The 22142-nt window shown below is 37.5% G+C and overlaps 1 protein-coding gene across 4 annotated transcripts in view; it reads left to right on the top strand.

Annotated features, from left to right (window-relative positions):
- Positions 1–12908, top strand: part of LOC113231190 (long-chain-fatty-acid--CoA ligase 5) — a 62013-nt gene extending 49105 nt beyond the window's left edge. For all 4 annotated transcript variants that reach the window (XM_026465377.1, XM_026465375.1, XM_026465378.1 and 1 more), the window contains 12 exons: positions 2178–2301; positions 2819–2962; positions 3135–3260; positions 3517–3716; positions 3981–4181; positions 4347–4564; positions 4914–5064; positions 7848–7958; positions 9054–9221; positions 9795–9938; positions 10355–10528; positions 11199–12908. In XM_026465377.1, coding sequence (XP_026321162.1) covers positions 2178–2301; positions 2819–2962; positions 3135–3260; positions 3517–3716; positions 3981–4181; positions 4347–4564; positions 4914–5064; positions 7848–7958; positions 9054–9221; positions 9795–9938; positions 10355–10528; positions 11199–11336 — 1899 coding nt within the window. In that variant the 3' untranslated portion in view covers positions 11337–12908. The remainder of the gene's footprint in view (positions 1–2177; positions 2302–2818; positions 2963–3134; positions 3261–3516; positions 3717–3980; positions 4182–4346; positions 4565–4913; positions 5065–7847; positions 7959–9053; positions 9222–9794; positions 9939–10354; positions 10529–11198) is intronic.
- Positions 12909–22142: the final 9234 nt, after the last annotated feature.

Genomic DNA, 22142 nt, shown 5'->3' with positions numbered 1-22142 from the left:
AATGTGTCTACAATGTCAAGTGTCTCAAAGACACCATATTTTTAGTTATTGCGTATTACCAAGAAACCCTCTTGAAGCTTTCTTGAGATTAATTAGCTAACAGGTCTATAGAAGTAGCCTCCTTCTTAATGAGTGTTAGTCAACGCATGTTTATGAACGGAAGCACTTGTACATTAACTTTTTATTATATTATTATGGCTATTAATATTAAGTAATATAATGTACATTGCTATGAACTAGAGCTTTCATACCGGGAATTTCAGTCCCGAAAACTTCGAATCTCGACATTTTTTTGTTATTTTCGTAAATGTCGAGACTTTTGAGTTTTAAATCACTTTTATAACTTTTTATAACGCACACACTTATAGCCCTACACTAGGGAAACCTTGCATAGCGGGTGCCATGGACACACATATAGACAATCACATATTACACCCAACACACGAGACAAAGAAATGTAAGCCATACAAATATTTTTCCCGGTCCGGGAATCCAAGTCAGGGCCTCTGCGTGACAGTCGAGTATGGCAACCGTTCGGACTTGGAGGTAGTTAATTAAACAGTGTTAAAAAATCTACTAAACTGACAGTATTTTTTATTCTAGTCACATGGAAGTTGTAATGCGGAGTGGAACTTAATCTGTGGAGATTGAAGAACCGATATTAAACGCCCCTTGTTGTTGCGTACCCACTATAAAAATTAACAATCACAGTTATTTTTTGTAAGTTAATAAAAGACTTGATTAAAATGTTATGTTTTAATTGCCTCAATATCTAACCTATAAGGATGGAAACCTACTTTTGGAATAGTCTCGAAAGTTTCGTTTTACCCGGGATTTCCAAGATCGCACCAAGTCTTTTTTTTCCGGGACGCGGAAATGTAATGAGACTAAAAACCCTACTATGAAGTGTACAAAAGAAAATGTTTAGCCTTAAAAAATGCGACTGACCGAAATGATTTTTAAATTTGGCAAAGAAAGCAAATTAATTTTTCTCGATTATAGAAAACACTCATATTAAAATCTGCTAAGTCAAATTTACACAATCTATTCTTTATATTCTGGTATCTAGTGAAAACAGAAATAGAACAGCCAAATTAATGTATATGTCAGAAAGGTACGCTATAAATACGCGCTTACATGGCGGCTACATATTTCTGCTTCGTGTCGCTACACTGACCACATTTCCTATTAACCTTGTTACTAAAATTCAAGATCATGTGACACGATGCTTTCGTAAGTTGTTTTTCGTCATCTAAATCAGATACGACATTTTATAAAACAGCGTGCGAGTATTTTCATAACGGATGTTACTATTACTTTGTTGACGTTTTTTTGCTCTCTTACGTCTATGTCTACCGCAATATTGTTAATTGGAGATAATATTACGCAGTGTAAGGTTGAGATTTATAAAACTAACTTTGACTTCGACTAAGCAAAAATGGCGAGCTAAGCAAGTCTTGAAGTTAGGCAAACTTTGAGTTTCCTTCATAATTTGTTTCTTAAACTTAGGCAGCTCACCAATTTCGCATAAATGAAACCAACGTTCGTTTTATCAGTCTCAGACCAAGTAGTTCATTCACTCATTCATTTATCCAAAGGATCAACTAAACAACTATGTATTCACAGTTGAATGACTCCATAACCTACAATTACATCGTTTGTTCTGACCATTATCTTAATGACATAACACTTCATGCTATGTCAATTTGGCGAAACATTGTTAGTTTCCCACTAGTGACTTTGACCCGTTCTTTGTTCCATTTATCATTATGCCAGACTATAATAATATACCGTAGTGTGTAAGAGTGCTTCATGCTTCAAGTTTCGGAGTTAGTAGGACAAATATGTCATTAGGTTAACGGAAGAGTTATTTGCATATGATTTTAGTGACTTTACGTTACTTTGAAGGCTCCGTTCTGTTGCCATAGTTTCAAAACACTTTTGTTTCTGCATATTTGCAATGTTTTTATGTCAAACTAAATATTACTTTAGTTGTTCAGTTTGTATAGACAATGTGAATACGACACTGGGTATAATACAATTAGAACTGATTAGCTTCCCGTGCCTTAAAAGGTTTCAATATGTACGGTGACCCAAAAATGGTATTACCTACCTACATGTTACTCAGTACAAAAATTTGCAATTCTGTAACTTGATTTTATTTGTTTCGTTTTCAGGGGCCTGAGATGGTTCGCGTGTCCAAATTTTATAAAGACGCTAAAAATGGCAAATATCTTCGGTATCTTCACGAGGACACTCGAACACTTTACGAAACTTTCCGCAGAGGAGTCAGAGAATCTAGTGAGTACAATTACGGCATTCCATTCACTTAAATGATTTCTATTAATTAAAGAACAGATTCATTCATAGTTACTTCATATTGGCTCATCACTTTTTACATTCATATACTCCTATTTGGTACATTTGTACATAACATAAAATAAATAAAAGGGGTCGAATTACTCAGAAAATATTTTCAAGTGCAACGAGGTGGGAGTGCCCCAAGGCACATTTCTAGACCCACCCCATTTCCTTCCACATTTCCGCTCGTTAGCGATAAATACGATAATACCTGCGTATTACAAAACATTGCTAATAGCACCAACAGGTTTATGGAACACAGTTACACTCAATTTATGCTACTAGTGGTAGTCAGATCTTTTAGTTAATGTTTTTGCGAAGTTATTGGAAATAAAAACAAGACCCAAAAGTTCTGGACTATCCTGCCATTTTGTTTCTTAAGATTATGTGGCAAATTGATTTTGCAAAACGTTTAATTTATGTATGAAATTTTTAATTACTGTTATTACGCTTTCAGATAATGGCAACTGTCTCGGGTGGCGCGAGGGACCAAACAAGCCCTACGTATGGCAGAACTACAACGAGACACTGCTCCGAGCTAAAAACTTCGGTTCCGGACTTATATGCCAAGGCCTTGTACCTGGTCAAAACACTTTCGTGGGTGAGTAAAATTGTCATACATTGTGTATAAATGTCATGATTACATGCTTTATCGGCATACATCTACGACCCAATGTTTATTTTGTATGTTCCCCGATAATTATCTTTAAATATTTATTGAAGTACTTAATTTGAAACATTTCTTTTAAACACGTCTTTGTCATCGTTTTCAGGTATTTATTCACAAAATTGTCCCGAATGGATAATGACAGAACAAGCCGCCTACTGTTATTCAATGGTCATTGTACCATTGTACGACACATTAGGAGCCAATGCATGTGCCTTCATTGTTAATCAAAGTGAGTTTAAGTCTCGATTTACCTCAACTTGTACTAAATCGAATATCTTCAACATTACCTGATTGGATTTGTCTTGTGTTCAATTTCATTTGATTCTTTTCATTATACTTATTCTACTATTTACAACAATCGCTCAAATTTTATTTGTTAAAAAAAATAATTAATTTTGTTTTTAATTTATTGAGTCTCTACATTTTTCTTCTTTGGGACTTCTGTTTCTAAACCGGTTTTTTTAAACAATTTCAATAATTTTCAGCTGAAATGTCAGTGGTTGTATGTGAAGATGACAAGAAAGCAAACCTGTTGCTCGATCAATCTCCACGATGTTTGAGGAAGTTGATCACGATCAAGGAAGTGTCCCCGTCGACGCATCAAAGGGCCAAAAGTCGCGGCGTCGAAATACTCAAGTTCACCGACGTAGAAATTCAAGGAGCACAAAAGGATCATCCTTGTGTTGTAAGTTGATTATTTATTATATTGTTAGATGATAAATCTAAAGGTTTTTTGTTAAAGGAATTTTACGAACTGATGCCAATTAAAACGATATTGGTGATCATTACATTTTCTAAGATCACAATTATTTTACAAACAACTACTTTTTACCTAATTGCAATTGAAATTGCAAAAAAACGGGTTTTTATTTTTCTATGAAACACTTTCAGCGACGGGGCAATAATATTCCTTACCCATTATAATTTTACATGTTTTCTCACATTGCAGCCTCCAAGACCAGAAAGCATTTGCACGATCTGCTACACCTCAGGCACGACTGGAATGCCAAAAGGCGTGATGCTGACGCACGAGAATGTGGTAGCCTCTATGTGCAGCGTTACTATGCAGTTGGGTGAACATCGGCCTACAAAGAATGACGTCATGATTTCCTTTCTACCACTAGCCCACATGCTTGAGCGGTGTTGTGAGGTAAGGCTTTGTAATCCAGTAAGTGAGAACGTTTATTGATTAGTAACTTCAATTTATTAAATTGTAGAGGTTAATTTTGGTTATGTTCTTGATGGCCTTGTTCCTTTCAGAATTACTTAGATTTTACCGAAGGATGTAAAGTAAAATGTGAAATTATGCTTTTAGAATGCTCTCTACATGGTAGGCGGAGCAGTTGGTTTCTACAGTGGAGATATCAGAAGACTAGCTGATGATCTGACGGCTTTGAAACCAACGATGATGCCAGCGGTGCCGCGTCTTTTAAATAGACTCTATGACAAGGCTCAGTCCGAAATTTCCAGTTCGAAGATAAAGAGACTGCTCTTCAATATGGCACTTTCCGCCAAGGAATCAGAATTGAAGAGGTTAGAGATTTTTTTTATTTGGAATTATAAACATGGAAAATTTTATAGTAATTGCAGATGCGTGCTTAGTTTTCTTTGCAACCTGCTGTATTAATGCGGTGGGGTTTTTTGTATAGAAATTTCTTGAGAAATCTTTATTCTGAGAGCCAAGGTTTAGGCTATTCTATTTTTAGATATGCCTTTGTTTAGTTAGCGTTCTTCTTAGTTCGCTTATACGCTTAGTTCGCTTGTACGCCTTTGATGAACACCTTTATTTTAGTAGCTGATCGCAAAGTTACTACGCATTTGGTATGTATGAGTCTGATAACTGCATTTATATTGTAATAAAAATGAACATATATACTTTCAGAGGAATTGTTCGCGGAGACTCAATATGGGACAAGCTAGTGTTCCGAAAGGTTCGCGAGGGTATGGGCGGTAGATTGCGCATCATGGTCGTCGGATCTGCACCACTTGCTGGAAACGTTCTTACCTTTGCTCGCTGCGCTCTTGGATGTCTGGTGAGTAGCGGTTTATTCGTTAATTAACTTTTTAAATATGTAGCGTACCGGAAGGCCTAAATCTTTGGGTGGCTGAGTCGACGATGTAAAGTAAACCGCCATAGAGGCTTAGGGATTGTTGCCAAGTTATCAACTACAAAGTTGTTCGATGCGAGGATAGAGTCCGGGTATGTTTTTTCTGTGCAGGGACACATATAATGTGCAACTGTGTTACTGTTAGGTTATGATTTTAGTAATCTGTTGACATCAAATTTTTCGTATTAAACTATTTGCATCTATCGAAGAGAAGAAAACCAATATAGTAATAATAAAACAGAATAGTAACAGTAGAACAGTATTAATAATTATAACAAAATAGTAGGGTAATTTCACTTAAAAATAATTGAATATCAATTCAATACAAATTTGAAATTATGACAGAAATTTGATGAGACTACTACGGTCCCTTTGTATACGGCATTAAATATTTCATACTAATTTTCTAATTTTGTCTGGAATATTCCAGATTTACGAAGAACTACAAATATATTGAGATCCAACCGAAACTCGCAATTGGTATATTTCCACCCATAACATTTGAAAGCCATTTCGTATAATAATGTCTGCTAAATATTTCTACATCTATATCGATATCTATTTTATTAGCACACAGTCTATAAATCAAGCATTGTTGGTTTTGGACTTAAACTTTGTTTACGACTATCGATGGTATAATTTATTATTGTGCGAGATACAGTTGTTTATTTATTTAGAGACGACCCTGTTTGATAGTTCGTTGTGTATATTTATTTTCGTCGGCGTTTGTAGGTAATGTTTGTAGTGAAATCAGATCAAATTAGTACCGAAAGCAACGAAACTCGAACTGAAAGTTACGTTTTAGTTACTGTAATCTTCTTCGTTTCAGTAGCACTCTTGACATAGCGGCCGTTGTCAACACGGAGTACGTTTGTATGTAAATATAACTTGCCTCACGACATCTCGTCATTGCTCTCTGTTGGTGGTTTCCTTGGTACACTCATGCAAAGGACCACTGCAGTTTTTTTATTGATCTAGTGCTCTCTACTATACCTATAATATATAAGACACTCTGCGGAGTCACCATTACATATTGAGACATGGCCGAAGAATTTCGAGATGCGAATTTGTATCAGAATAGACAGACACTGCTTGATGCTGAGTTTATGGAGTATGGAGACGATTGTACGAAACTATGTCCATGATACCCAAACATTCTTCTCCAACACCACATTTCCAGGACATCTTTATTCTTCTTCTCAATTTCACGCAGCGTCCACGTGTCTCCAGCATATAGGAAAACTAATATTCGAACCAATCGGATTGTAACGGCCTTATTGATGTTTCTATATTATACTCGTACAATATCTTCAACCTATTTTATCATGTATTCGGTTGAAAATGAGTCTTCTTCATAAAAACTATTAAAAATAAGTTAAACGTGTTATACTTCCTTGATCCCTAAGAAAGTCTTTGATCTCACGTATAATTTGTTCGTCAGTTTAGTGGATTTTACAGCTGTGGAGATGTAAAACAAATTTTATAGTTGTAATTTAAGTTTTATGAATATCGCGTGTTATAACTTTTGCCGTAGATTATGATGATTGGATATTTGGGTGTAACTTATTAGATTTTCTTTATCGATGTTTATAAATTTAAAATAAAATAAGATTCAGAATTGAAAGTTTTCCAGACCGTGAAGGCTATGTGTTTGTATAACGTTGAATGAAATTAACTAGTAAAATGTAGATTTATGAAAATGGTTTGGTCATATTTTTTATGAGATATGTAGAGAATATTTGCCCTTTAGTTTGTTTTGCTGAGTATTTAATTTTTAAATTTCATAAGCTGTCACATCTCATTAACCACACAAATGGCATCTTTAGAGGAGCAAAAAATTGTTAATATGAAATTGTAACGTTTATATTTAAAGAAATAAACATCTTAACATCCATTTACTCACCCTTTAGTTAAAAAAAAAACAAAATTAATCGATATCCTTTTTTTACATTTTTTATAAAGAAGATATTATTGAGTTCTTAGGTTTTCGCCTTTGTTACATATAGGAAATGAAACTATTCCGGATATTTATTCTGGACTTAAATCGCGAGTTTTGTCAAAGAAATCAAAGTTTCGGGACCTGGAAAGGGCTCGAAAAGAAAAAATTGTTAAAATTTTTATTTACAAGAACGCAAAGTCAACCTTGAACCACTCGAAGTGAACTAGGAATTTGGAAAAAAATGTCAGTCGACTATTTTTTTATTTTAAATTCGACAAAATTGTAAAATAAAAAAGAAAAATAACCGACCAGTGTTTTACAAAAATACTGGGTTATTTTGAGGTTTTTATTGGTGTTCCGATATAAATGTACTGTACCAAAAATAGTCACAGATGAAATGCAAAGTTTTCAGCCAAATTATTCAGTTAATAAATAATATGAAGTAGACTGCTACTTCATATTTACTGGCGGATTACCGATTTCTACCGCCGAGCAATAATGTGCTGCGAATTTACAGGCACATGCGATTTGTCAACTTATGTGATAGTGATGGGCGCAGTGGCAGTACCCCTCCGATCTTAGCGGTTTAAAGCTCTGAGTGGCACTGCAACTGTTACGAACAGGCGTGTCGCTTACCACCAGACCCACGACATGTTCGTCCCGTCACTTGGTATTAAAACAAAAATACCCATAAAGGTAGAAACTGTGTATGATGTATCATACCACCAAAATGGGACTCTGTTAATGATAAAAATGGTTTGCTGACCAGATCGTGGAAGGTTACGGGCAGACAGAGTGCACTGCACCGGTGACTCTAACGGTTCAGGGCGATCACGTCCCTGAACACGTCGGGCCTCCCGTCGCTTGTTGTAAAGTGAAGGTACGTAACCATTTTTTAGTAACACCATGTTTAGTCAGCTAACAATAACAGCATTTCGTGTCAGGATGTAAACTGTCTTGTGGGGGGATGGTTCACATACTGAAATAATTGAAGAAGTAGTAAAAATCGCAAATAATGGAGAACCAGAATCTCTCAAAATTTTTGGATTTAATTGGGTTGGGTTGGGTTATACAGATATAAATTAGCGCTATTAGGGTTGCCACGTTGCTTCAGAGCGTCAACATTGTTCACGGATGCGCGTAGACTTAGTAGAATTTCATGGTTTGTAATACGTAAAAAGTAGACGTCGCTACTGAACAGAAAACGTGTCAACCAGTGGCACAAGAATGGGACGGCGGTACTAGTAACTAGTCGAAATTATTTTTACTTAAAATTAGAAAATAAATTCCACTACTTGAGAAAACGATATCCTGAACAACACAAAGGTGGTGACGGCAGGCGAAAAAAAAATAAAAAATCAAGCCGACCCTGCCCGAACGAACTATTTGTGTAACCGTGAAAATGGAGGGGGCGGCAAATGTGGCGGTTGGCCCCGGGAAGCAAAAATCGACGGACGCTACGTCACTGCTGGTGTCATCCCCAGTAGTCTCCTAAAGATCATTGCGGATCCAACATTGGGGCACTTGACAAATATTACGAAGTCCCTGGTGACATAAAAGGTTTTTTATGTAAATGAATTTAAAAAAAAGCCTTTTACTTCTTGACCACTACTTAGCCCTGGAGCAAAGATGGGGCCTGCGATAGAATGAGTTAGCCTAGAAGATGCATATTTAATCGCACCTTAAAGATGCTCGCGTTGTATGTGCTCGGAAGAATAGTCGCATACAGGGAATTCCATTCCTGTGCTGTGCGCATAATAAAAGATGATGAAATTAGTACTACCATAGGTTTTCAGCTGAACGTACATTTTATGGATGTCAGTTGTTTACAAATGTTACGTGGCACCAGTCATATAAATATGTCATTAGGCAATGAAACGATATATATATCGTTTATACTAATACTATTAGTTTTATTTCTTAGTCTTTGTTAGTGTATCAAAAGTTACTTGTCCAATTTCGCGGCTTTTTCCAGCTTGTGGACGTGCCCGAAATGGAATACTACGCGGCGCAGGGTCACGGCGAGGTATGCGTGCAGGGGGCCAATGTCTTCAAGGGCTACTTCAAGGAGCCTGAGAAGACCAAGGAAGTCATAGACCAGGACGGCTGGCACCATACCGGAGATATTGGCAAATGGCTACCGGTGAGTAGTTTTTTTATGATACCAAGATCGCTTGGTAGATCGCCAAGATCGCTTGGGACGAATAAGTCGTGCGTCTGGTGATAAGTTTTTCTGATGATTGAATGGACTTGTCGCATTGTGTTCAGATCCGTGCATTTGCAACGTACCTATTTTAAAGGAGAATTTAGCGGTTGTTGTTTAGATTGAATAAATTATTCACAGAAACGTACTTACAAGAATTACTGTTTGGCATTAAAAAAGAAGTACAAGTAAAATGTGTCTTGTCTTTTTGTTCCACTCTCCTCGGTTGCAGCGCTACTCTGATCTTTAAATCGCAGAGATCTCAGGGCCACTGCCACTGCGCCCGTCACCCTGAAACATAAGTTGAGAAGTGCCATGTGCTTGTAATTTTATCAAATGGTAAAACGTGAACCATGAACTGATAAGGAATCGTTGGTTCAATTGAACTTTCAGCTGCAGGTTTTGTAAAGTTAACAATGCGTTTTAGATAAGGTACAGGACATATTGAGTGTCAATTTTCAGTTGGTCGTTTCTGGAAGAGATAATATATTAAGTGCGTAATTATACTTTCAGAATGGCACCCTAAAAATTATTGACAGAAGAAAACACATCTTTAAACTGTCGCAAGGTGAATACATAGTTCCTGAAAAAATAGAAAACATTTACATAAGGAGTCAGTATGTTGAGCAAGTCTTCGTGCACGGCCAATCACTGAAGGTAAGATATTTTTTTATATTTCATCTTTTTCTGGTGCGATATTCTACTGGAATTTGGAGACCATCTCGGAACTCTTTCCCAAGAAGACTCTGTTGAAGCACTCTCTTTCATTCTTTCTCCCTAAAGATTTTTGAATCGTGAAATATATCCCCAAGAAGTTTTCAATTATTTTGTGACTAAAGAAAATTAAGAAACAGTTCATATTTGTTCATATTTTTACAGTCAGCTTACATTAAGTTACTAACCACTGGTTCGCATTGTCTCTCTATTTTATAATAACGTTTCATGTAAGATATAATTAAGACAAAAAAATAGACGCAAGACGAATAGAAAGAGAATAATGATATTAATTACAATTTGTAATTTGTCTAATAGTTCCACAGTAGCATTTCTAAATTTGACCCTGAATATTTCAGTCGTGTGTGGTAGCAGTAGTGGTGCCAGACGTGGACGTCGTGAAGTGCTGGGCGCTGGAGAACGGCATCAAGGGGACCTTCTCGCAGCTTTGCGAGAATGAACAAGTCAAGAAGGTCATCTTGGACGACATGTTGCAGTGGGGCAAACAAGCTGGACTTAAGACTTTTGAACAGGTAAGATAGGCGGGATAAAGTTTTTTAAAGTTACAACAGATGCTAAAATAATGCCACAGATTTTGACATGGTTACATAATCGCAGATACGTCATCTTCTTAATTATAGTATAATTCGTCCCAACTCTAATGTATGATAGTGAGGGCGCCTTCGAATTAGGCGCTTGTAGAAGCACTGCTGTGGCACGTGGCTGAGTGGTGGGTATGGCAAAAAAACATGAAAGTAAGGTGAATGTTGTAGAAAGAGAGCTTTGCGCAATAAGCCCGTTATTAGTCGTAGAGACTGATTGCTGAATAGAGTAGAAAGAGAGCGTTGTTTTATGAAAGATGATGTAGTGACCAGGATAGAAAGAGGATGCTTCGATGGTTTGATCATGTAGAAAGAATGAATGTTTGTAGATTGACAGCACAAATTTATTGAGCGAATGTGGATGGAAGAGTGAGGAGAGGCAGACCTCGGCGTACATATCACGATCAGATTGAGGATATGCTTAAAAAGACCGAGCTTAAAGTACCAAGAAGAAAAGGGCATATATGATATGGGATGGGAGACAGGTATGATGATATGTATGTATGTAAAGTTACGTAATTTTATGCAAACTCAAACTTTCCGAATTGAATTTTTATTTCGTAAGTATGCATGATTTTAACTGAGCAATCTGTTTTCCCAGGTGAAGGATATTTACCTACATCCGGATCCGTTCTCTGTTCAGAACGGCCTACTGACGCCGACAATGAAGGCAAAGCGGCCCGAGATACGAAACTACTTCAAACCCCAGATAGAGGACATGTACAAACATCTCGAATAACGTTAAAATAAATGGCTTTAAAATAAATAGCTATAGGGAAATTTTGTATGACATACAACAGCAATTGTAGATCAAACACAGCTTGATAATTATTGACACAAACTGGAACGTTATAACAAATATAAATAAAGTTTATATCAAGCTATCCTGTACATTTTGTCAGAGCGGTTCAGTTGAATTTAGGATTGTGCTGTGTGACTTCACCATTTTTTTATAAATTACAACCTGCAGAAGTTTTTGACATCTCGCTCGGACGTGTTTCGAAAATTGTGGAACCTCGTGAAACAGTGAAACCATACGTGTATACGCCACGCTTTATTTGAGCGACGTCTCAACTTAATTTCTACGGGTCTTACCTATTACAGTTAAATGTGTCATATCATTTAGTCACTTTTCACTTCACTAATGCAATATTTACATGTACAGAATAAAATTAACTTGATATAATATTCAAACCGCTTTTAGTCGCAGTAAATAGCGTAGTATAATAAGACAAATTTGTATGTGTGTGTGCCCGCCGCGTGCCGTGTACGGATGCACACATTTGCATAATTTCGCTGGAAAGCACTGGTCGTCACAAGCGCCTTTCATTATTATGTGAATGTGTACGTCCGTACACGGCGCGATGGGCGTGCACACATACAAGCCGCGCTGCTGTTTTGTATGGAGTTACCATACTTGTCTTAATATACTATTGTAATAGTAACCTTATAATTTTCAATTTTAAAAATGTATAATATTATAGTGAAGCTTAGAAATAAATGAATAACTTTCACACAAGTGTGATAAAAAACGACGTTTCTTGTACAGTCAATTAATTTTGGAATTCGCACTTTGGCACTCATTGCAAAAAGTCTTTAGGTACTTAATTAAACATCAACTCGTCGCAATCGTAATGTCCATGATGGGTGAAGATTTTAAGATCAATAAATACAATTTAGGTCATTTAAGCAATTTTCAAGTAGGATCAAAAAGTTAGAGTAGAAGTCGAGGCGGTCCTAGCAAAATAAATTTTAATTAATTCAGCACCAGAGTCTCACGTTGTGAATTTATAATTTGATATTGGTCGATTTATTGCACACTCGACTTAGCAAATGTTAACTTTCGATAAAAATCGATACGTTGTTACTGGTGGAGTAAGGCAGATATTCACAGAGGATTGGTCGATAATAAGAGGATTTAACAGATTTTTGTTCATTGCGTCCATGTTTTCATTGCATAATACGCCTTCATCTGAACAGGGAAATTGCTGCTTCCTACATAATATATAGCATTGACACACCTTAGGACCTTTACACACAGCTCTGACAAACTTAGTTTATGAACTACATAACTATAGAATTAGAACACATACTATTTGTGGCTAAGTTAAAATAATTAGTAAATACTCATAAAAGTGTACGCCGTGCCTTTTACATAGGTACATAAAATGTTTCAAGAGGAAAATAGAATTATGCATGGAATACGTGTACCTACAGTAAGTGAATTTCAGTTGTCGTAACTTTGTATAAATGTTTATGAAAATTAAAGTGACCAGTAGGGATAACATGGTAGGGCGCGACTTGCTCGAGAGCGATATAAAGCGCGATAAAATAGCAATATCTCGCACTTCTGTGTCGCGCTTGTGCATGTCGCGCCCTACCGTGCTAACCCTACAGATATAAGAACACCTTATTTTTTTTAATAAGTCTCTATTAGATTTCAGTTCTCATGGTAAGGTCCACGGTTTTAAAAGCTCCTATGTCAAAGTAAGTGAAGTATCATTTAAACGTTTGCAATTTAGTTTGAATATATCGTGTCTTTATAGACTGCTCGAATTTTGTCAAACCTGTTTGTAACTGTTAAGAGGATTGAATGGTGTTCCTAAATGTTGAGACGTACATGCACTTATTCGAAGGTGCGGAAATATCGGATAACACGTTGAATGGTGAATAACCCGCTTTATTTGGACTCAATAAAGCAATTTTCATTAAGCCTAAGTGTTTACAGAGAAAGTAAGTTTGTGTTTTTGTTAACTTTAGCGTGTGTGGAATTGAGTTATGCAATTTAATAGTATGAGAGTGAATCTCAGTTTTATGTTAATGTATGAATTGTGAGTATATGACATGTGACATTGGGCAGCTTTTGTAGTATGAGAATACTGGATAAGTATAGGATTTGAAGATTGTCTTGAGAAGTCAATTGTTTGACAATACAGCAACTGTAAAAATTGACTGTTGGTTGATTTTAAGAGTTAGACGTTTACTCAACCCACGAAAGTTGTCCAGCGTATCAACCGATAATTAATACCTAGGTCAAAGTATCGCACCGCGTAGTTTATAATTTTGTATTTTCTAAGCAACCTATTTTAAGATTCAAGCTTTGAGCGCGTTACGGTTTCAAGTTTTTCAAACCAAAATTTTGTTGTTATTGGTGCAAGTTTTACTACGATAATTTATTTTTAAATAAAAATTTTGAAAATTTGTTTGCTTGCTTTCAGTCTTGTTCCTAATATTCTTTGACTTGGGCTGTGAAAGCTTTATTTTTATGTTGCTTCAAAATAATTTATCTTACGGAACGTGAGACAATGTATAAAATGTGCATAATAAACAAATAAATATAAATAACGCACATACTCATAGCCCCGCACTAGGTAAACCCTATGTCGCGGGTGCTATATACACATATACCTATAGACAACCACAAATCATACCCAATCTCACGAGAGAAACAAATGCAGGCTATACAAATATTTCTCCCGGTCCGGGAATCGAACCTGGGCCCTCTGTGTGGCAGACCAGTATGGTAACCGTTCGACCGCGAAGGCAGTTTGTATAAAGTCTCCTTTATATTACGAAGCAGTTATCCTGAACCAAACAGCAATATTTATCTGGCTAGGTGTATATATTTTCCGCGATCGTGTTTATTTAATCATTCCGTGCCCTTGCCATTGATCTTGAAACTAAACTCCCTGTTCCTTCCATATTATTATTATTTTTAAATAAGTTTTTTGATCTTCAGACCTATTCAGTCATAAAACGATCGTTGATATAAATAACACAACAACAACAACAAGGTCTTCATTCGACCCTCATCGAGAATTCTATGATAATAGTCGGTTTTTTTTTGGGAACATGAATCACGAATCGTGTGACAGTCTCAACGTTTTATAACTCCATTACAGCTCTCAACAACAAAATAAGATTTTATATCTTGTGATGCAATAGAATGAGGACAAGTAAATGAGAGTTTTATGGGAATTCTCTCGTGTTGTGGAAAATTGTTGCAAGTATTTATAGCACACTGAACATATAGAACAAATTGGTTGCTATATGTGTGTAGATAGATATTTTTTACTAGTTCGGCCGATGACATTTTATAGGCTTTTTTTATAATATCAAGTGACGGGACGAACAAGTCGTGCGCCTTTTGGTAAGCTACACGCCTCAGAGCTTTAAATTGCAAAGATCTGAGGGGTACAACTGCTGCGCCCGTCACCCTGAGACAAAACTTGTCAAGTCCCATGTGCCTATAATTTCACCAGCACCCTTACCCTTCAAAACCGGAACACAGTAATGCTGACATTACTACTTGGCGGCAGAAATAGGTAATATGGCAGAACTACCCAGGACGAACTCTTTCACAAGGTAATATATCTATTAGTTACTTAGATTCCCAAAGCTCTGCTATTAGCAGCGCTTTCGCCCATGTAGCGTCCGGGTGCAGCAACAACCTAGTGCCCTCTAGTAGGCACGCGATCAAAATGGAGTACATGTTATGTTTTCTAGTGATCGGAAAGTCGGGTGCAAAGAAATGTTGTTGGGGAGCAATACCCGTCCGTTTACTTTGCTTACGCCGTGAGAGACGTCGACTTTTTGGAGGCGTCGCAAGCGGGCGCTCAGCGCGCCGTAAGAGTCAATACAACCTCAAATGGCTTTGATAATTCCGCATGACAGTGAAAGTATTGAATCAATTATTTGGAAAAAATATATAGTAAAATTGAGGATATTCACTGATTAGTATACGGTATGAAAACACGATTCCTAAAATTTTCACTATAGAAAAAAACAACTGACCTCGAAATTTTACAAGACAATCGCTGTATTCAATAAGCACTTTAAATTATACCAATGATTATTGTTTTATATCAACTGATCTAAATAGAACACGTGTAGTATACGTTATAATTTCTCTAATTTCGGGATTTATTCCGAAAAAAATTCCGCTATTTGACATTTTACGGGAAGTTACCCAACATTGACTATGAGTACCAGAGCAACACCAGGACGCTCCCGGAACACCCAGAAACAATTAAGATGTTTTCCCAAATTGATCCTACTGGGAATCGAACCCAAGACCTCGTCATCCAGCGCCCATTATGAAAACCATTGGACCACTGTGGTGTTAAATGATCTAGTATCTGGTAGATTCTCTTAAATACACATAAATGCAGTAACTAGAGTTCGTTGTAAATTCGTATATTTGTTTTTTTTTTCAATCAAACAAAGAAATTATTCGGGTCCTTACAGTTTTCATGGTCACGGCAGACTGAGATGAAGTCATCAACCAGTTACGACCACCCCATTATTCATCATAGTTACAAAAGTTAAATACCTAAAAACGCAATAGGGTTGGTTTCTTTACAGGCTCGTTAGGTTCATAAGAAAAAGTTTAAACACGTCGAAGTCTAGCTTCCTCAACTTGCTGAACAAACGCGTAGGAATCCCTACCAGTGGTACGATATGTAATTATAATAAAACTCCTTACGTTTACTATCGATCACTTTTATTCCTTCCTTTTCCTTACAAACCTTCTCGCCTCTCGTCTCGTCACACAATGCCTCCGTCCTATCCTTTCTTTTTCCAGTGACATTCGCCAGTGTTGCAAACTTATAATTTTAAATCGTGCAAAATAACTGCAACCTAACACTCGTCCATCCTGATCTCGTGCATGTCCTCATGTACGAACACAGTATGAACCTAACACTCGGCGTATTCCACTGCAAAAGGTTAACAATTTTCTTATACCAACTAGAAATAAGTAATCATTACATGAAAAATCTAAATTTACTCATACAAATGTAATCACTATTATATTCCAAAGTATTATTACATTACAACCGTCAAACTAAAACGTTTGTTTTACATAGACACATCCCTTGTCAAAAACAACAACAATACTCCTATGGTTGTGTGAACCCGTCAATTTTCGCGCGATTTACAATCATTGCTAATCAGTAACTATATAATGAAAAATATAAATAAATACTACAAATCAAGTAATTACGGAACGTAAGTATTTTTACACAATTTCAAAGTTTTTCATAAGCCCATCCATTCTTATGAAAATTGTAACCTGTAGGTGTACGTAATTAAGCGAACCCATCAATTCTCGCGTAATTTCCAACATAAGTGTAGATGCGAACCCATCCATTCTCGCTATCCACTTACAATTATTCATAACCGGTTTCCATATCATGAGAAATATGTCAGTACTATACATCAAGCTATTATGAGACATAAAATGTATATCATTACATGGACTGCAAATAAGTTTTTCATAAACCCATCCATTCTTATGAAAACAGTAAATCCATATAGTTGCACGAACCCATCAATTCTCGGCAACTTACAAAAAAGGTGTAGATGCGAACCCATCCATTCTCGCTATCTACTTACAATTATCCATGCACTTATAGTATCACGATCCTCCTATTTCGCGTATGTATTCATATACTGTTAGATTTAATGTACATAAAACTAGATTTAAATCGAACGAAAACAGTTTTAAAGTATATAACCTTGCGATATAAGTAACTTAATTTGATTTGATGAAATTACGTAAATAATAACAATAACGAAAGTATACTCCTTACTGGGCAATATCGCCTATTGCATTAATAAATTCAAAATTTATGTTACAGGCTGTGGAAGAGGTGAAAATCTAAAATATAATTAATCAATTAATAAATAGTCTACGTAAAACCTTATATAATTAAATTTAAAGCAACTAATGTAAAATGACTAATTTAAGGAAATTGCAAATAATATGTAAATCAATATAAATAGTGTAGAGATATAAATGAATAATTTGGTTCAATAAAGTATCATATTCTTATTCATCACATAAACTATCACTTTCCTCATTGGAATCGGATTCGTCAATTTCTAGAGCGGATACATGAACCCATGGCAACATGCGATCAGCAGCGACAGTTGTTTTGCGTTTATTCTTTGTGCCCGTCAGCCCAGGTACAGCAGCTACTCTGTATCGGTCATTACCCAAAATGTTCACTACTCGATAGGGTCCTATGTATGAAGGAAGAAGCTTCTTACTTTTACCATCATTACTAAAACATGTTTTAGTAATTCTAACTAGTTCTCCCTCCGAGTATGTGCGAGCAGGACGCCTATTTTTATCATAATATTTCTTTTGTCTCTTTTGTTCAACGTCAATCTTGTTTTTAACTTCCTCACGAATTTTAGTCAAATCATTGGTTTCTTGCGTTTCAACTCTAATTTCATTTAGCAAGGGGTGCATCTCAGTGCTCATACATGTGCCGAATAACACTTCTGCGGGCAATCGGCCCGTGGTCTTTTGGTGGGTGTTATTTAGCCCCCATTGTATCTTACCTACAGCTTCATCCCATTCTTTTTCGTCGCGATTTAGGTTTTCAGCTGTCAGCGATGCCAGAATCGTGCGATTGTATCGCTCAACCTGACCGTTCGCGCGTGGGCAGGCCACTGCATTCAATGAGTGTTTTATGCCCCTTTCAAGGCAAAATCTTTTGAATGCATGTGATGTGAAACACGTGCCCCTGTCGCTGATTATTCGGTCAGGGTTCCTGAAAATATAGAAAATATCTTCTAAAGCCTTGATAGCAGTCTGCGTCTTAGTATTGCGCACTGGCTTTATGAAAGTAAATTTCGTGAAGCCGTCAACAATGACTAAAATGTGACTATTTCCCCGTTTTGACTTTACAAAGGGACCCAAATGGTCGATATGGAGAGTGTGAAACGGTATCGCCACTTTTTCAATCGTATGTAGCTCTCCTTCCTTGGACGTAGAGTTCTTTTTAGCATACGCACATTCAATGCAAGCCCCGACATACTTTTTCACAAAACGTGACATTTTAGGAAACCAGTAAGACTTTTTGATACGATCTAACGTTTTCTCTGATCCGAAATGGCCAATATCGTCATGGTTCATGCGGCAAAGTTGCCATCTTGCGCCTTTCGGAACTGCCCAGCGAATATTGGTTTTGTCACCATCCAAGTATCGGTACAATTTGTTGTCCTTGATCAAATAATTGTCTCTGATATATTTTAATCCATCAGCGTCAATATCCGAGGTAAGTATATCTCTTATCCTGCATAGCTCCGTATCACCAAGTTGCAAAGTTTGCAACCAATCTTCGTTGCTAATGGACATCACCGATGGATAATATTCTGACATTTTGTTAGTCTCGTCATCGTTCACCGGATTACGCGATAAGGCATCTACATGTGACATTCTGGCTCCCGGGCGGTATTCCACGCTACACTGAAATTCCTGCATTAGTAACCACCACCGTGCTACTCGTGGAATGATGTCGCGTTTCGAGAATGTAGAACGTAGCGCATTACAGTCAGTGATTATCTTAAAATGTTGACCAAGCAAGTACACTCTAAATTTCTTTAGAGAACAGATTACGGCTAACGTCTCCAGTTCATAGGCATGGAAATTTTTCTCTTCTGGAGACGTTTTCCGACTATAGTATGCGACCGGTTTAAAAGACTCATGAGTGCCATGGGGTCGCTGCAATAATATGCCACCAACACCTACCTTGCTCGCATCGGTGTGGAGTTCTGTCTCAGCTGCTGGATCATAAATGGCCAGAATCGGTCTCTCAACCAATCTAGCCTTGAGGGTCTGAAACGCAGATTCCTGGTCATCCAACCATGTCCACGGTACATCTTTCGAAAGCAACTTATTGAGAGAATGTGACAGAGAAGCAAAATTTCGTATGAACTTTCGAAAGTAGCCGACGAGCCCTAAGAACTGACGCACTGAATGTTGGTTTGTTGGACGTGGAAAATCCTGAACACACTGAATCTTTCTAATTCCTGGTCTCACACCCTCAGCGCTAATTTCGTAACCCAAATAATCTATACGATCCTTCAGAAAGTCGCATTTAGAAAGATTCAGTGTAAGGTTCGCCTCGTGCAACAAACCCAACACCTTCTCTAAACTAACCAAACATTGATCAGGGTCTTTGCCATATATTAGTACATCGTCAATATAAGCGGTCGCCTCAGAATACCTTGCTGAACCCAAAACTCTATTCATCATACGCTGAAATACAGCGGGAGCATTTGCCAGGCCGAATGGCATACGATTAAACTCATATTGACCATCCGGGGTAACAAAAGAGGTCAATGCCCGGGACTTCTCCGAAATTGGAACCTGGTAATAACCAGAAGCTAAATCCAATGTTATAAAACATGCTTGTCCCGATAATCGAGCAATTTCATCGTCAATATTTGGCATAGGGTAACGTTCCTTCACGGTAATCGAATTTAGCATTCTGTAATCGACGCACATCCTTAATTTTCCATCTTTCTTGCGGACCAAGATTATTGGGCTCGCATATTCCGATGCAGAATCTCTAATGACACCAGCTTCCAACATTTCATCTATCATTCGCCGAACTTCTTCACGCTCCTTATAGGATAGCCTGTAGGGACGATATACAATTGGAGTCATGCTATTTACATCAATAGACATTTCTGCTACATTGGTACATCCTAGTTCCTTTAGTGACGATGCAAAACAGTGGTGAAATTTGTTTAGTATTTCCAGAAGTTTCGTCTTATGTCGCTCATCTGCTGACTCATTTACGTTAACCTTGGTCACATCAATTTGACTTGATCTCAAAGGGTCTTCAAGCAATGTTGGTGAAGGTGCAATGATACGATTGACTACGTTTACTTTTACGGCTCGGCTGAAAATATCGCCTCCTTGTAGGCGGCAGAAAGACATAATAGGAGTCAAACAAATATTTATAACCCCCTCTTTCACACTATAGACTCCACCACTAATGGTAAATTGTTGTGTAGGTTTTCCAATAACCTTATTAGCAAGCAAAACGTTGCCATCAATGAGTGGATCTGTGAAAGCCCTAACCGTGGCAGGCCCATGAAGTTCCGTATAAGTATTTATCCTAACCCTCACAACAATATCATCCGATATTTCGGCATGTGCAAAGGGTAATTCTGTACTTACATCAAAAAATGACAATTTTTCCGCGTTTTTGAAAACCACTACATGGGGCTGCTCAGTAAACGTCTGCCCGACTAAAAGAGGAACATCAAGAAGTTGGTCATCGACAACCTGACAAGAGACTTGGGCACACACATAGTCAACGGTGATATCAATTGTTACACTTCCGAAGGAGTGCACAACACCATTACCAAAACCTTTCAAAGCCGTTATCGCATTGTTGCATTCTAAGCCTAAAATTTTTAAGCTGGATTTGGAAATTAATGATGCTTCGCTTCCGAAGTCCACAAATGCCTTAAAAGGTACATTATTGACCAAAACATCCTTATAAAACTTAGAATTAGGACTAGTAGTGGATATGCACATAGTCTTCTGCACAGTATTCGGGGGATTCTCACGATTCTCGGTCTTTGTCATGCAACTCTCAGCGCTATGACCAATCTTATTACATTTTTCGCATCTTAAGATGGGCTTAGGACATTTAAAATGGGGGTGGCCCTTCTCCTTGCAATTGAAACAAAACAAACCATGATTTGGCGAACTAAATGTCCCACTAACGCCAGATTTACTTGCCTTGTTCGAAGATGACTCGGGAGCTATTCTAGTTAGGGTTCTGTAATTTGGTCGTTCATAAGATTGCGGGTTCTCTTTGTTGCTCATCAGAAATTGCAATAATTGGTCTGGGTGCGAGCAACGCAAAGTTAAGGCGCTAGATCGCATTGTTCTATCACTCAGGCCATGTATTATACAATCCACAGCTCGCTTGCCATCAATATCGCAAAGATTCAGGAGAGCTAACTTTTCATAATAGTACACTTCTATGGGCTCATTATACCTACTTTTGCGTTTAAGCATATCCTCCAAGGTTTGGCCATAATTTTGTACAAAAGGAAAAGCATTAATTAATTTTTCTTGCCATTCTTGCCAATTATAAAGAATTGATGGTAAGCTCTCGTACCAAGTCTTGGCCAACCCTTGAAGTTTTTGCATCGCGAAATGAATAGTAGTCTTATCGTCCCAGCCGTAGACGGTGGCACATTCATTCACTTTCTTAAGCCATATGTCTATACGCTGATTTTTAGATGATGGGTCAAAATCAGGTAAAATATTTTTAAGATTACTTTGCGTTTGAATGTGTGTACCAGACGTCGACGGCTGAGGTTCCGCATTCTTTAGAGATTTGATTATGTTTACCACATCCTTTGCTGAGAAAGCCGGACTACACGAACGTTTCGAACGCAGTTTATCGTGCGGTGACACGGAGTCGTTGTGTCGTGCTCTGTGTCCATCAATACTCCTTTCATGTCGTATTCGGGTTGCTGCCGCTGTTGTTGCAGTCACCTGACATTGTAGACTTTGTTGCCGCTCATTTCTTCTTTGACGAATATCTTCGTGGTTCAAGGAATACCGCAACCGGCTACGCTCCCTGTACACTTCGTCTTCAAGGTCACGTAGTCGCTCTCTTTCGCGTTGCAGCTTTCGCTCGCTCTCCAGCAAACGTGTGCTATCCCGGCTCCTGCTGCGTGTACGAACACAACTCCTACGGCGGGGGTCATCGCTACGGCG

Source organism: Hyposmocoma kahamanoa, unplaced genomic scaffold (genome assembly GCF_003589595.1).
Source record: "Hyposmocoma kahamanoa isolate Upper Pololo Valley unplaced genomic scaffold, ASM358959v1 65, whole genome shotgun sequence".
Lineage (NCBI taxonomy): Eukaryota > Metazoa > Arthropoda > Insecta > Lepidoptera > Cosmopterigidae > Hyposmocoma > Hyposmocoma kahamanoa.
This window is presented reverse-complemented; position numbering and strand designations above follow the sequence as displayed.